This window comes from Abramis brama, assembly GCF_963993115.1.
Source record: "Abramis brama genome assembly, chromosome: 12".
NCBI lineage: Eukaryota > Metazoa > Chordata > Actinopteri > Cypriniformes > Leuciscidae > Abramis > Abramis brama.
In genome coordinates this window covers 28,364,442-28,380,959 of record NC_139974.1, presented here as the reverse complement: position 1 = coordinate 28,380,959, position 16,518 = coordinate 28,364,442, and the positions used below count along the sequence as shown (strand labels likewise).

General features: G+C 41.1%; 1 protein-coding gene across 5 annotated transcripts in view; it reads left to right on the top strand.

Annotated features, from left to right (window-relative positions):
• Nucleotides 1–16,250, top strand: part of dtnbp1b (dystrobrevin binding protein 1b) — a 38,744-nt gene extending 22,494 nt beyond the window's left edge. The window contains exons 2-4 of one of the 5 annotated variants that reach the window (XM_084130069.1): nucleotides 11,150–11,302; nucleotides 14,377–14,478; nucleotides 15,726–16,250. In XM_084130069.1, coding sequence (XP_083986195.1) covers nucleotides 11,150–11,302; nucleotides 14,377–14,478; nucleotides 15,726–16,033 — 563 coding nt within the window. In that variant the 3' untranslated portion in view covers nucleotides 16,034–16,250. Of the gene's footprint in view, nucleotides 1–11,149; nucleotides 11,303–14,367; nucleotides 14,512–15,725 lie in introns of all 5 variants that reach the window. The other 4 variants (XM_084130067.1, XM_084130068.1, XM_084130066.1 and 1 more) reach the window with 4 other exon arrangements.
• The last annotated feature ends 268 nt before the right edge of the window (nucleotides 16,251–16,518 follow it).

Genomic DNA, 16,518 nt, shown 5'->3' with positions numbered 1-16,518 from the left:
CCTCCCTGGCCAATTCCCCTGAGGAAGGACCTCCTTTCTCAGGGACGGGGCACCCTTTGGCACCCTCGTCCCGATCTTTGGAACCTCCACGTGTGGCTCCTGGACGGGACGAGGCAGGTTTGAGTACCCTACCACCAGCGGTGGTGGCTACCATCACTTCCGCTAGAGCATCGTCCACGAGACAGGCCTATGCGTTGAAGTGGAACCTCTTCGTCAACTGGTGTTCTTCAAAACATCAAGAACCCACGAAATGCCCGATCAGTGTCGTGCTTTCCTACCTGCAAGAAGGGTTGGAGCGAAGGCTGTCTCCCTCCACCCTGAAAGTGTATGTTGCCGCCATTGCCGCACATCACGACGCAGTTGATGGTAAGTCTCTGGGAAAGCACGACCTGATCATCAGGTTCCTGAGGGGAGCGAGGAGACTGAATCCTCCTCGTCCTCCCCTCGTACCCTCTTGGGACCTCTCAGTGGTTTTAACTGCCCTGCAGAGTGCTCCCTTTGAGCCTCTGCAATCAGTGGAGCTTAAGTTCCTGTCAATTAAGACAGCGCTCCTGGTTGCATTGGCCTCCATCAAGAGGGTAGGGGACCTGCAGGCATTTTCGGTTGACGAAGCGTGCCTGGAATTCGGGCCGGCTAACTCTCACGTGATCCTGAGACCCCGGCCTGGATATGTGCCCAAGGTTCCTACTACCCCCTTTCGAGATCAGGTAGTGAACCTGCAAGCGCTGCCCTTGGAGGAGGCAGACCCAGCCTTGGCACTGCTCTGTCCAGTACGCGCCCTCCGTGCTTACGTAGACAGAACGCGGTGTTTCAGGACCACAGACCAGCTCTTTGTCTGTTATGGTGGGAAGCTGAAGGGAAAGGCTCTCTCCAAGCAAAGGTTGTCCCACTGGATAGTGGACGCCATTGCTTTGGCATACCAGCAGCAAGGTAGACCATGCCCCCTTGGTGTGACGGCCCACTCCACTTGGAGTGTGGCATCCTCTTGGGCTTTAGCGCATGGCGCCTCGCTAACAGACATTTGTAGAGCTGCAGGCTGGGCGACACCCAACACATTTGCGAGATTCTATAATCTCCGAGTGGAGCCAGTTTCTTCTCATGTACTTGCTTCAACTAGCCGGTACTAGATTCTGCTCAGGTGTCTTCGCTTGCTCGCCATTCCTCTCCACGGACGGGATACGTCCGATATTTTCCTCAGGTGAGCCTGATAAGCCCTGAGTCTCCTCCAGCACTGTCGACGTCGACGCCAGAGTTATGCCACTGGCAGCTTTCGCGTTTGGCTAGGTGCCTCCATGTGCATGGTTCCCCCTCTGGGCGACCCCCACATGTGTATTTCCACTGTAAGCCTCTCTGAGCATGTGTCTTTCCCTCGGCAAGCCACCTTGCCACCCCTGGGGTTGAAATATTCCACCTGCGGCTGGACACCCCAGTGATACTCCATATTCAGCCCCTCTGGGTCATATGTGTATTCCAAGTCCCCCCCTTAGGGCTGGGCATAATTGCATATTTCCTCTGAGATATGCTTCCCAGTGTACCTTGGTATTCCTGTGTTAAGTAGGACTCCTTCGTCCGTGCTAGTCTCACGACAGGGAGCTCAGACTTACGCAGGGCACTGGAAGACAGCTGAGGTGGCGTGATTAGACTGGGGACCCCATTCGTCGTCATCCGACGTAACTCGGAGTGACCTCGAAAGGGAACGTCTCGGTTACGTATGTAACCCTCGTTCCCTGAGTAGGGAACGGAGACGTTACGTCTCCCTGCCACTTCCGCTGTACCGCTGGGAATGCCTGAGTTCAGTCTCGGCTCCTCAGCGAAGACATATCTGCATGTTGCCAGCGTACTTCCTTATATACCCCCGGCGTGGGGCGGAGATACGCTATGCAAATTCCGCAGACCCATGGCATTTCATTGCCATTGGCTCGTTTTATATACTCGAAGGTGATAGGCTTTCTAAGCGAAGCCCCATTCGTTGTCATCTGATGTAACGTCTCCGTTCCCTACTCAGGGAACGAGGGTTACATACGTAACCGAGACGTTTTCGCTGGACAAAAATGCTGTCTCAGTGTGGACAAAGGACCAAAATGTAGAGAAAAAGATTAAAATTGATCAGATTAATGGGGATGTAGCCCATAACCGACCCATATTCAACAGTATTGCTCAATCACAATCCCATATGCTCTTCAAGATCACAGTATCCTTTCCAAGACATTAAACACCCACTGAATGTTACCCTGGTGTTCAAAAGAAGCCAGTTGAAGCTTCTGAAAGCACAAATCAGTGATCTTCATGTGAGCGTCCAGTTATTTGTGTGCAGCCGAGAGCAACGCCGTTTTAACAAACTCATGAGGATATGATGAAGTGGGCGAGTGCAGGGGCAGCTCGTGGCTGCTGTGTTTTGTTGTTTGCTTGTTGCTTGGTTACCTGTTGAACATGCAGTGTCATTCCCTGTCTCTCTCCTACTCATACCTACAGAATACTCTTCAACAGCTTTGAAAGCAGTCAAAAGAAAAACATCATCTAAAGTCATGGCAACAGATGCACCTGCAGAAGCTGCTGCAACGTAATGCTGTTACCAAATCTATTTTTTTTTTTTTTTTGGAGATTTCGATTCAACTTGTGGTAAACAATGTATCTTTTTACTCATTTTTCTTTCTTACATTTTGTTTTAGCTTTTCATGGCACTGCCCTTAATGATACATCATTAATGATAATGATACATCATTTGAATTGTCTGCTAATCATTGGTAATACAAATGTCAAAAGTAAATGGGGTCAAAATTTAAATTGAAACAATAGCGAACACTGGCAAGACTCATGTGAAAGGACCTTAACCTTCCTAATGCATTTAAAAACTGCTGATACTTATACTTTGCATTCCTGGGTCAGTTTTGAGAGCTTATAACACTGTAAAAAATTTCTAACCCTCCCAAATCAAAAATTTCAAGTGACCGATAACATCTAAATTTTTCAATTGGCCCAAGTGAAATTCTTGTTGCAATAGTCTGTTAACATTGGCTCAATGAGAAATAATATGTCAGACTAATTGAAAAATTTAGATGTTATCGGTCACTTGAAATTTTTGACTTGGGGATGTAATTTTTTTTTACAGTGAAGCCATAACTTTTAACTAAAACCATATTGAAAAACATTAATGAGTGAATGTGCAAAAAAATCTGTAACACTTTATTTCGATAGTCCACTTTAGACATTCTACTAACTATGAGTAACTTTGCAACTACATGTTACTAACTCTCATTAGAGTATTAGTAGACTGTCTGCTTAATATCTGATAACACTTTATTTTGATGGTCCCCCAACAGACATTCTATTAACTATAAATAACTTGCCAACTACAAGTCAACTTATTCTACTTACCCGAACCCTAACACCTAACCATAACCTGAAAGTCTACTACAGCCTACAACTACTCTAATGAGAGTTAGTTGACATGTAGTTGCAAAGTTACTTATAGTTAGTAGAATGTCTAAAGTGGACTATCGAAATAAAGTGGAACCAAAAAAGTTTTGGATCAATGTTTCAGTGTTATTACAAAATATAGAAATTCTGTGACATGAACTACAGTAAAACCACTAACTCAAGACTAACTTTTCTCTCAAGTGCCTCACCTCTCCATTTGCTTTTAAAGAAAAGAACGGGCAGGTCTAAATTATATATTTTTGTGGTAATCAACATTATTTTACAAATGCTGTCATTTGAGCTTAACCTGTATTGAAGCCAGAATGTTTCTTTAATGGTTGCGCTCATATGATTTTGCAGTGTGAAAGCAGTGCTTACAGTAGGAGGCCTTCTAATGAGAAGTGTAGCAGCCAGTAATTCTGTCGTCCTAAATGTACGCAAAGGATTTGTTTTGTTCTTCCTCTTCATATTCCTCTTCAACAGCCTGATACCCACTGGCTTTGGGGCGGGCATCATGGGTCCATTACACATTAAGACATAACATGCTCATCGCTTGTCTAGCTCTGACAGAAATGTGAAGTAATAGTCTGAGGCAGTCCTTTGATCCTGGGTGGAGGCGTTTACAGCTGTTCAGCATGGATAATGCATTCTCTCAGAATGACACATTAAATATCACTGATCGAAGCTCTAGGCTATTAAATTTTTATAGCCCTGACTGGGGTGGGGTGTGAAGGTGGTTTAACTGAGACTTAGTTAAGATGTCAAAAGATGACTTTAAAGTGCAGTTTTTTATTAACCCTACTAAAGCATAGGCGAGATGTTACAGTTTTCTGCTGGTGCAGTTCAATTGCACTTGATATTTTGTGTTGGATTAGATCAGACTATGGTGAGTTATTTGGCTGATGTAAAAGTCTATGATAATCAATCAGATTGATTAATGGCTTGATTGATTGACTGATGAGAACTTACTGAGTGGCTGGAAGAGTGAATGAAATATTATGAATGAGCTACCAATTCACTGATGTTAACAAACTGAACATCATTATAAAGTTTTACAGACAGACAGATAGTACTGTAATGTGGTCAATAAACCTGCAACTTCTAGCTGTGTAGTGTAAATGGTTTGAGTGGACAGCAATGGTGTTTTTGTGTTCTTTGAGGGAAGTCAAGCTCTTTCTCCAAACAAAAGCTGAGGTTTCTTGATGTAAATGAATGTGACCTATTTTTCAGCACTAGATAGAGAGCGGTCCAGACAGGAGCAGTGTGACTCAGTCCACTATGCTTCACACGCCTACGATTATATGCTGAAGTGTGCTGGCATGCAGGAATGCTGGGACACAACAGCAGACACATCAGGCTAAATGAACAACGGCCAGATGAAAAATGCAGCCTGTGGACTTCCTTCTGTGTGTGTGTGTGTCCAATAAAATCCAAAGTTAAAGATCTTCCACTCTCACTGTGAGAGAGGGGAAAAAACGAGGCCTGTAAGATTCACTGCTGACTCCAAATGTAATGTGGTTTATTGATGTGTGAAAGAATTCAGTCACGATATGTCCGTACACTAGGCAGACGCTGACAGGAAATCAGTACCGTGCTGCAGCTCACCTGGGAGCACTTCAATCAAACTCTCTCTGCATAGACTTCATTTATTAAACATCTTCTATCTCTGTCTGGAAGCATTAAGAATGACTAGACTAACAGTGGAAGTGAAATCCTGAAGAACACGCTGAGCACTTTTATTCTCCCCATGAGCAAATAAAATAATATTTTGTCTTTTCATTTTTCATCATTTTCTCTGACATCTATATGTCAGCAATTAGTGTCATTAACACCATTAAGTTCACAAGTAAAGCAAAATGAGCATAAAGGGTCACTATAAGGCTGATTTAATGCTATTTAATAAGCTTTTATTTTATCGCCTGAACATTTTTGACTTTATGCCATTAAAAAAAAAAAAATCAAAAATTTTAATACAGAAATTCAAAACATACACATCAGAGAAGACATACAGTTGTTGCATGTAGACATTTAAGTTGTATGTGTGAATATTTTTTAATGTATTTATTTATGTTGCTATATATTTATGTTGCTTATATTTATTATGCAATCAGATACATCGCCGTTAAATATCTACTTACAAACAGTAGTCCTAACCCTGAAGTCCTAGAATCATTTCTGGTCCAACATTGTATTATGAATTACATTGCATTATGCAATATCAGGCCTAAAACTAACCCTTATAGTTGTATTCATTTGCAATCATCATATGTAGCAGTGCAAAATTTTTCACGTAGGGTTTGCTTTGCTTTAATTTCCCTCTTGAACAGCCGCACTTTCTCCCTCGCTCTACCTTAACAGCGTCAGTCCTAGCCACTTCACACTTAAAACCCCTCACATATTATACAAAATGGCTTGCAATCTCACGACGAGCTATTACAGAGCTCTGAATGAGGCTATATTAGATGGAGAATGGCGTAGTAAGAGACGCAGGTGTTGCCACACAAAGACTGAGACGCAAACTAAGGCTGGTGTGAATGAGTCTTTACAACAGCCCATATGGCAAACCAAGCACATCGTCTTCCACTCAATAGTGCTCACTCCGCTTGCAGCACGAGTCTCTGTTGTTTCTACATCCCTACAATCTGTCATTGCAATTACACACAAATTAAGCCATTGCAATAACACAAACCAAGAGAGAAGGAGTGTGTGTAGGGGTATCTGCGGGCAATCATTCATGTGCTCATTGGGGAATGACGCAGTCAATAAGTGGATCCAATTAATCGGCATTAAATCGCACAGCCAGATGACTGCCATCAGAGTGATGACTATTAAGCATCCTTTGCTCTCGATCTCCCTTTCTCTGGGGATCATCTCATTACAGTCTTTAGGTCAGCACCTGCTCGCTCATTCCTGCGTCACACCTCTAGGTCTTTTAACAAATTTCTTCTCTTTATATGGATAAGAATAAATACAAATGTCTGGGCGCAAGCACTAGTACACAGAGAAACTTCATGGTCTCAGATAAGGCCTAAACATAAGAGCATCCTGAGAACTCTGGCACTGGTGAGAAGTTTGTTTGGCTTCGCTGAAAATTTAACATTCTTTTTTGAAAGGTTGAGCATTCACAGCCCTGGTGAGAAAGAAGTGCACTTAATTGTATTGAATATGCACTTGTGTACTACAAAAAAAAAAAAAAAAAAAAAAAAAAAAAAAACGGTACATAATATTATATTAAAAGTGTACTACTTAAAGAGAGTACGCTTTCATGACTAGGTCTCTTAACACACTAAAGTACTTTTTAAAGTGCGTATTTGTAATAATATCAAATGAAACGTTTTACTTTAAAGGACAATTCCAGTGAAAAATGAACCTAGGGGTAATTAACACATGGTTACCGAGTCGATTGTTCCCTGGGATGCGTTTTCATGAAAATCGAATGTAAAGAGTTTTATCTCTAAAAACAGATTAGCTTATAACGCTAGTATATGGGGCACAGAGTAAGTAAAAGTAAATCGCTAGTTAATACAACTAACAAGGCTCAAAATAGCCTCACACTAACACGGTAGCATAATGAGGGTCCCTACATGCAAACCGAAGCATTGAGAACTTTGTTAGTGTACAGACAGTTTAATAAGAAGAGACTTTATAAAGACAGAACATTACGCGTTAACAGGCAGCAGGCATCTTGGAAAACAGTCTTGACTAATCGAGTCACGAACGCCGCGCTACGTTATATTTCACAAACGTAATTCCTATCGACCAGCTCGCTTAGCACGGCGTTCGTGACTCGATTGAGCCTTGTTAGTGGCATTAACTAGCGATTTACTTTTACTTACTCTGTGCCCCATATACTAGCGTTATAAGCTAATCTGTTTTTAGAGATAAAACTCTTTACATTCGATTTTCATGAAAACGCATCCCAGGGAACAATCGACTCGTAACCATGTGTTAATTACCCCTAGGTTCATTTTTCACCGGAATTGTCCTTTAAAGTACATTTTAAATCATTGTTTTAAAGAAGTACACTATTCTGATGTGTTGAGCTATTTTGAGCTATTGTCTGTTGGTGTGGATAATATGAAGCTAATGTACTGTAGTTCTCAAGCATTAGGCAAAATAGGGTCTCACGACAAAATACACATAAAAATAAGAAGAACCAGAGTTCCCACTGTCTTGGAAACCCTTAATATGAGGTATAGCCTAATATTAAAACTTTGATTTCTAGACCTGAAAAAGTTATGTAAATTAAAGGTGCAGTATGTAAAATAGACAGCTAGTGATTGAAATGGGTCCTGAAGTCCAAATTCAAAATATTGGAGAGAGTTGTTTCCCCCACCCCCTCCTGCTCAGACTCGACACTCACGCGGGTTGCCAGATTGAAGACACAACATGAACGAGCTAATTGATGAGTTACTGTAATTTATCCGTGTTTTAATATTCCTCTGTTCATAGAGCTTTTTAGGCTGGACAGAATCTGCAATCTCTGATCCAGTTCATTTGCTGGCTTCCATGGCTGCAATACGCTGTGTTTTCCGCCGACTGGCAACCCGGTGTTTAGATTTATGCTTTAGTAAAGTCAATTTATTTTATATTTTTAAATACAGCACCTTTAATAAAACCTTAAAATGTCATGGGCATTTTTATAATGAATATACATTTTAATTGTTATTCCAAGCTCTAAAATATTTCATGCAGAAACTGTTTTTTATATTATATTTATTATAAAAAAAAAAAAAAAAAACTTCTGGAATCCTGAAATGTAGTTATTTTCATTTTCATTTAAATTTTAAGTATTTTAGTAAATTTTTAAAATAGGTTTTGAAAACAAAACTAGGGCTACAGAGTCTTTGAATTTTATAGTGGACAATGAGGGGCAGAGTCAAAAAGGCTGAGAATCACTGCAATACAAGTTGAAGTAGCCCTGAAGCATTAATGTATTCTTTAAGCCTCTGTATTTCTTAACTCAAAATGATCTGGTCCTCTTCAAGACTCAGTATTCATTGAGAAGAAAGTAAGGAGGTTTGGTCTCAGGTCAGTGCATCTGGACAGCAGCAGCAAAGACTGAAGCTCCTTCTCAGGAGACATAACAGTCTGAAGGAGATCTACACTTCAACTAGACAAGCTGAACTGTCTTTCTGAACAGCACTTTTCTCTCAGACGGCACTTTGGGAGCAAAATCAGCCTGGACAGGCTGAGAACCAATATCTCATGTTTCTCTACTACGCTATCACACATAGACTCTTCAATTACTCTTATTCATAATCAGATTACAACATCATCTACACACAAGCATATGCACTGAGCATCATTAAAGTAACTGTAATGAGGCATGACATAATACTAACTTGCATTAGTATGAGAGAATGAATGTATAATGATTAGAAAATGGAAACAGCAAAGATTGATCATGTCATACACATGAAAAATGACAACTGTGTGGTATGATTTTGAGACAGTGAGTCTAAACAGAGAAAAGATAAGTCAGAAGTCAGTGTATTGCTGTGTGTGTGTGTGTGTGTGTGTGAGAGAGAGAGCGCTGTGAACAGTCATTTGGTTAAAGTAAAGAGCATGTGTGATGGAAAATGTAGAGAAGACATGCATGCACTGCAGCACAACACTTTGATGAAAGACCAGAGACCAGAGCTGCTTCCCTCAGGACGACCACAGACATTAATTAATCCGCTGACAGACCAAACAAAAAGACACACACACACACACACACACACACACACACACACACACACACACACACACACACACACACACACACACTGTCCGAGTGTCTCGGTCTTTAGCCCAATAAAGGAGCCGTAGCTTTCCACATTCACTCAGACCATAGGGAAGCTAAAAGAGCCAGTGAAATTGATGGAACGACAACAGAATATGAGAAATTGAGACAATAAGAGAGATATACAGATGCCTGGAATTTCTGGAATCTGGTAAAAGAGGGATTGACAGAGGTCACTATATTTGCTATATGTGACCCTGGACCACAAAACCACTCACATGGGTCATTTTTTTTATTGAGATGTTGAATAAATAAGCTTCCCATTGATGTATGGTTTGTTAGGATAGGACAATATTTGGCCGAGATACAACTATTTGAAAATCTGGAATCTGAGGGTGCAAAAAAAAAATCGAAACATTGAGAAAATCACCTCTAAAGTTGTCCATTTATGTTTGCGATTGTGCTGCATTCACTCACAAAAATAAATGTTTTATATATTTACGGTAGGAAATTTATTAAATATCTTCATGGAACATGATCTTTACTTAATATCCTAATGATTTTTGGCATAAAAGAAAAATCGATAATTTTGTCCCATACAATGTGTTTTTGGCTATTGCCACAAATATACCCGTGCGACTTATGACTGGTTTTGTGATCCAGGGTCACATATACTCTATACTCTAGAGTACTGTGAGTTGACAAACATCTCTTAGCAGACAATTTACAGTCTTTCTCTTATTGATGACTCATCTTGCAATCACAGGCATGTCCATTTTTGTTATTTATTGCAGTTTCTTTGTTATTTAAGGTACATTTAGTAGTTTTTTAGCTATAGTTTTCCATGTACAACGCAATGGTGTTAGACGCTGCACTGCCCTGATGAACTAATGAGTTTTAGAGAACCGTCTACACAATAATTAATTCCCTTTTCTATCCAACAAAACAGATGCAGCTTGTGCATCACCACTCAAGATTTTCTCCTTCATCAAATCTTTCCACCTAATGTATGCTGTAGCGATGTGTAGGGCCGTTCTTTTTTATCCAGTCTTTCTGGCTTCTAACTTTTTCTACTTCTTAAATAGTACAGATACTGATTCTCTCTTTGTCTCCGCTGGTAAAGCACGATAATATGTGTGTTTCAATGTATAATTTTCACATAACAGCAGAGTGTGAGGATTCTTTCTGACATTTAGTGAAACACCGCGGGTCATGTCATTTCATCATGGCGAAATATATTAAGGAGGCTGACGCATCGACCCTGCAGAAAATAAATAAATAAATAGAATTTATTGAAAACTATTATGAGTACAGTCTTCATCTCATATGAGTTTACATCATTCAGATCACTCTTCACAAAAACACTATTTCTTAACGTTTAAATTTAAATTAGCCCCAAACTACTGAATGCACCTTTAATAGGCCTATATATAACATATTAATATTAAATATTAATAAATAAAAAAAGCTATTCAGCTATTCAATTATTATAATCATTAGACCCGTCAGCAAGATTTACACTAAATGCTATAGCACACGTCACAGGGCCATATGACGGCCAGACCCAGTTTTAGGAAATGTGGGCTAGTTATGTCCTGTCAGGAGAAAACCTCTTTACCTGTCAGTATGCAGTTTGCTGATTCAGTTCAAGCTGAGCAGAGATCTGAAAATCACTGCTGGACAGCCCTGACAACCCCCCGCTGTCCTGTCCGGAACAGCATGCTCTTGGGAAAGCTCACAGTGTACAGTTTGCGTTTTCTGAATTTTGCCTCATGGTTGTAGCTCAGTACGAGCTGACACATTTAAAAAAAAAAAACTTGTGATTTAATCTGAACCTTTGTTTTTATATCTTTTGAAGCTATCTCCGAGAACAGTTTGACACTTTTTATGACAGGGTTATGTTTAATGCAAGTCTTCTGAAATGCTAGTTTACATCCCTAAACTCTAATATCCTGCATGGTTGACTAACATTATCACCTCTTTCTTCCTGTCCTCCAATCACAGCAGAGATGGAGCATGCTCAGAGAGTACCGGAGGCGGAGCCTGTCCAGCCACAGGTAAAACTAAAGGACAGGCAAAAGTTCTTTGAAGAGGCTTTTCAGCAGGACATGGAACACTACCTGTCCACAGGATACCTACAGATTGCGGAGAGAAGAGGTGAGCTGTGCCCATGTCCTCGGCTCAAACCTAAACCAGATCAAAATGTGCCAGACACTAATACAAGCAGATGCTGTTTAAAAAAATGCTCATGTAAATATGCTCTATCCTTATGTACAATTTAACAGACCTTTTAATATCCCTGGGAAATGTCTCTTTAGATGATCTGGTACAAAAAACTTAGCAGTCATTATAACAAATAAGAGTGCCAGCTCCACAGCACCCAACATATTCGATTGGGAAAGCTGTTCCCAGCCCTGAAGTGTTGCTTTCATCTTTCACCAATTTGTCTAAAATGACTCAGGAGACACATGGTGCATGGTAATGTACAAAAGCAGCAGAAGGGAGTTGGAACAACAAGTCCAATGGGTAATGCTAATAATTATAGATAAACTATACTGAAATGGAGGGGATAAGATCAGCCAGTGAGTCATTTAGACTAGAGGGCAGGGCTAGTAAAAGCCATCCCTTCATTAGGTGCGTTTGACTTCATACAGCGTTATATTTTGTCCGACTTGAGACAACGCTGACACCGTCACTGAAATGTATACCATCAAAGTACCACAAAAATGATTTGAAAGTCTTGGACTGGTTCAGATGCTGCAGTTTCTCCAGATTGGCCACACAAATCTTGGCCAGATTTATTGATGACAACAATGACATTGGTTTCATGTTTATTCTGACACCTTCTGTTCTGCTACTGCTCACAAATCTGTATTTTTATACCAGAAAAAACTCTTTTCATGTGTCAAAATAAAACTGATATAAATATAGATGCCATTTTATTGGTATTGAAATCATACAGGTTGAAATCATTGAAACATTGAAATCTTGACCTTCTTGTACATACAGGCACTGTATTAAGCAGTGCATACCTATTGGATGAAATGTGATTCTGGTTTCTATATGTAAAATTCAAACATATGTAAACCTGTCAAATATTAGATCTAATCCATTTTAATCCATTTTGTCTGTGATACAGTATGCAAACACTGTGCAAGCGTCACTTTGGGAAACAGAAAGCGTTCGACTTCGGTTCAGTTTTCAACTCGTACCCGACTGCAAGAGGCAAATCTTTCCAGCAGAAGTTGAACACACCTATTGAGAAAGCAGGTCTAACATCAGACATTGGGTCATAAAGAAGGCATGGCTAAGATAACCCAGCAGATTGTTAAGAAGGCAAGGCTAGGATAGTTAATTAGGTCATTAATGAGGCAGGGCTAGAATCAGCCAGTAGATCACTTAAGGTACGTTTAAATCAGGGTTCACCAATCTCGGTCCTGGAGGGCCGCTGTCCTGCAGAGTTTAGCTCCAACCCCAATTAAACACACCTGAACCAGCTAATCAAGGTCTCACTAGGCATACTAGAAACTTTCAAACAGGTGTGTTGGAGCTGGTTGGAGCTAAACTCTGCAGGGACAGCGGCCCTACAGGACCGAGATTGGTGAACCCTGGTTTAAATGACAACGATATGCTTTTCCTTTGAGTTTTCCGCATACACATGGCACCATTGTCAAAACAATCCCCTTTCATATGGATTAGAGAAAACGACTAAAAACCCTGTATTCTGCTGCCAGGCCATTAGATGGCGATGAAACACCATAGACTGAACGTGTAAGTTACGCATTTGCATGACGTCATCGCCTTCAGAGATTCACGTTTTTGTTGTTTACATGAAGACTGTTTTCAAAAACTTCAGTTTGAAACCAGTTTCCAACCGTTTGTGTTTTCAGGCCACCAAAACATTGTTGTCGTGTAAATGAACGGCCAAAATACATCAAAAGTTTTATGTATTTAGTTGAAAACGGTGTTGTGTAAACAGCCCCTCAAATGGCAGAGAGAAGATCTGCTATCGGGTCATAAAGAAGGCAAGGTTAGGACCAGCCAGCGGGTTATTAAAAACAAGGGGCAAGGATCAGCAAACGGATCAAAAAGAAGGTGGGGCTAGGATCACCCAGCGGGTCATAAAGGCGGCAGGTTATAATTGGCCAGCGGGTCATTGAAAAGAGGGACTAGGATCAGCCAGTGGGTCATAAAGGATCCTCCCGAGGGTCATAAAGAAAACGGGCTTGGAAAGGGGTGTAAAACTCAGTTCTTGGAGGGCCACAGCCCTGCAGACTTTAGTTCCAAACCCTGCTCCAAAAGACATACCTGAAGTTTTATAAATAAGCCTGAAGGACTTGATTAGCTGGATCAGGTGCGTTTAATTAGGGTTGAAGCTAAACCTCCAGAAACTGAGTTTTGCACCCCTTGGCTAGGATCAGCCAGCTGGTCATTAAGAAGGCGGGGATAGGATTGGCCATTAGGTCATAAAGAAGGTGGGGATAGGACAAGGCAGTGGGTACTTAATAAGGCACGGCTTGGATCATCAAGCAGGTAATAAAGAAGGTGAGGCTAGGATTGGCCAGTAGGTCATTAAGAAGGCGGGGATAGGATTGGCCATTGGCTCATTAAGAAGGTGGGGCTAAGGGCAGCAAGGTGAGAATATGTCAATCTTCTTTATTTTAAAGAGTATTATTTTTTGAGTATGTATTATTTTTTGAGTATGGACTGGAATTGTGTTGGAATAGTGTTTTGATGGAATTTCTGTCAAAGTGTGACACAGACTCTGAGTGTATGAGTGTGCAGTTGTGTTTGTGTCTCAGTACTGTAAAAGGGGAGCTAACATGTCTCTCTCTTTGTTGTCCATCTCCCCGTGCCGCGGCGCTCTTACACAACCTTGAGGTATGCAGTTCACCGCTCTGCTTACTGATGTCGTGCTCACGCTCACACACGTGATGGGCATGCCTCACGCCGCAGTCTGTGTTTGTGAAGCATGTGCTAATGACATCACAGAGTCGACATGACTGCAAGGTGACGAATCCAGGACATAGCTCAGTGCATCAAATGAGATCTGACATAACCAAATTTGCTGTTCTATTTGACAAGATTTGACTCAAGAACTCTGTCCGCAGAAATGGGAACTCCTTGTAACATTCATCCTGGACTCAAATCCTTGATACATATTAATGATTGAAGTGTGAGGTTGCAGTTATTAATGCTGTTGCTTTTCCTTTGGTTCACAGAGACAATAGGAAGCATGTCATCAATGGAGGTGAACGTGGACATGCTGGAACAAATGGATCTGATGGATATGTCTGACCACGAGGCGTTGGACGTCTTTCTCAACTCTGGTGGTGAGGACAACAGCGTAGCCTCACCGATGCTGGGTATAAATACACAGTGATATTTCACAATCATCAATCTGTAGATTTCCTCACTCTGTATGTGTTTTTGTCCTCTTTTGGTTTTCAAGTGGAGCCTGATTGACTTCTATAGATCTAAACCACTCTTAGCTAATGACGAATGTGGCTTCCTGGTGTGGCGTCCTTCCTTGTGTTTAAAGAACTCTTTAGCTTCACTAATGCGGAGATGCCAATAAATTAGTGCTGACATTTACCGCTACCGTCAGCAGAACATGCTGAGATGATGTCTGATTGCATATAGAGAAGAACAAACAGGTTTTACAATTCTCGCTAATTACACTGAGCTGCACTGAACTGTTCTCTGGATGATACTGGCAACATGAGGACAATGAGGACTTCCTGTTCCAAAAACAAGTGCACTGCCTCGCTGTCTACCATCTACTTATGCAGCTGCCTTTAACTCACCAAAATAAGTTAACTTTTTTTTTTTAATGTTATACAGGATTCAACTCATTTTTTTTTAAAAGTCATTTTAATGTAATTGTTGAAATGACTTAAACATCCGAGTTGATCGTACTTATAAATTTAAGGCAGCAACTTTGTTTTGTTTTACAGTGTGGGGTCTCGCCTATGACGCCTTAAGGTCCTTGCACACTGAGTTCTAAACTTTCGTATGCGTTTTTTCGTATTCGTCATTCGGTGGCTCTGAATTGTCAAAACACCTCTCAAAATGTTTGCTACGGATGCGAAAAATGCAGAAAATCGAAGCAGATCCAAATTTTTTTATGACGGACAAAAGTTGTGTAAAGTGTGTAAACGACACAACGTGAGGTCGTATTCATTTTTTACCGTGTGAATTTCAGACAACAATTTCGGACTCGGTGTGCAAGGACCTTTAATGTGCGGTCATATCTTTGAACTGCTAAAATTCCAGGGGCGAAATGCAGTCATGCCAGGAATCTACACGATTCGGAATTGTGCGTGAGGGACACAATGCGAATTTTTTTCCACATTGTTTGTTTAACTTTTAACAAGCTACTTGGTTTGGCAGTGACCACTGAATAAGCATGCTTCATGTATCGATATCCTAATGACAATGGAGAATGTGACTGTGCTGTTACAATGGACAAAGTGGTAGGCAGCTTACAAGGTTTTGTAACAGATCTCCTTGTCTCACAGAATCCTGAATATTGTCACACCAATGCATTCTAATCCCTTTTGTTCTTCCTGTCTAAAAGATTCTCTCTCAGGTCCAGACGTGGAGTCGTTCACTTCTGAGATCACTCTTCAGGTGCCCACACAGGCGGACCTGAGACACAAGCTCGCATCGCTGTCCTCCACCTGCACGGACTCAGCCAGCCAAGACACGGAGGCGGGGGAAGAGGAGGAGTACAACGATGATGAAGATGATGAGAGGGAACAAGCAGCCAACCGTGGCTCTCTGCTCATCCAGCCAGATCTAGAAGAGGTCGAGGAGGATGCCCGGTTACTCGAAAGAGAACAAAACCGGCCAATCAAGAACTGTGAGAGCAGCAGCTCATCCTGAAAACACAGAGGACGAACGACAGACTGTAAGCGGAAGTGATGTAATTAGCGGTGTGCTGTTCATTTGCGTCAAAAGGAAGAGTACACATTTGTGTTTTATGACACTCTTTTGGTTTTTGTAAAGAAGTTCTTTGTTGTGTGCTGTGCAGTATAAGCCCGATCCTGTGCCTGCCCTCACAAATCAATAAATCTTTTATTCTGTTGGGATGTTCACTGCATATAGCTGGTCAACTGTTTGCCCCTCTGTGCCATTGTTGTCAGTTACAGCAATATAAAAAAATACACATTAGTAATTAATTATATGGCTTTCACTCTACAAACTAGTTTAATCAATTTGGTTTCTATATTGTAAATCCAGATCTGGAGAATTTCCAGCTTTTAAAAAGGCTTTAGATAACAAATGCTATTATGTATTTTATGAGATACATGCCTGTCTCGTGTGTAAAATCAACAATGCTTTAGAGGCCTCGGCTCACCAGAGTATGA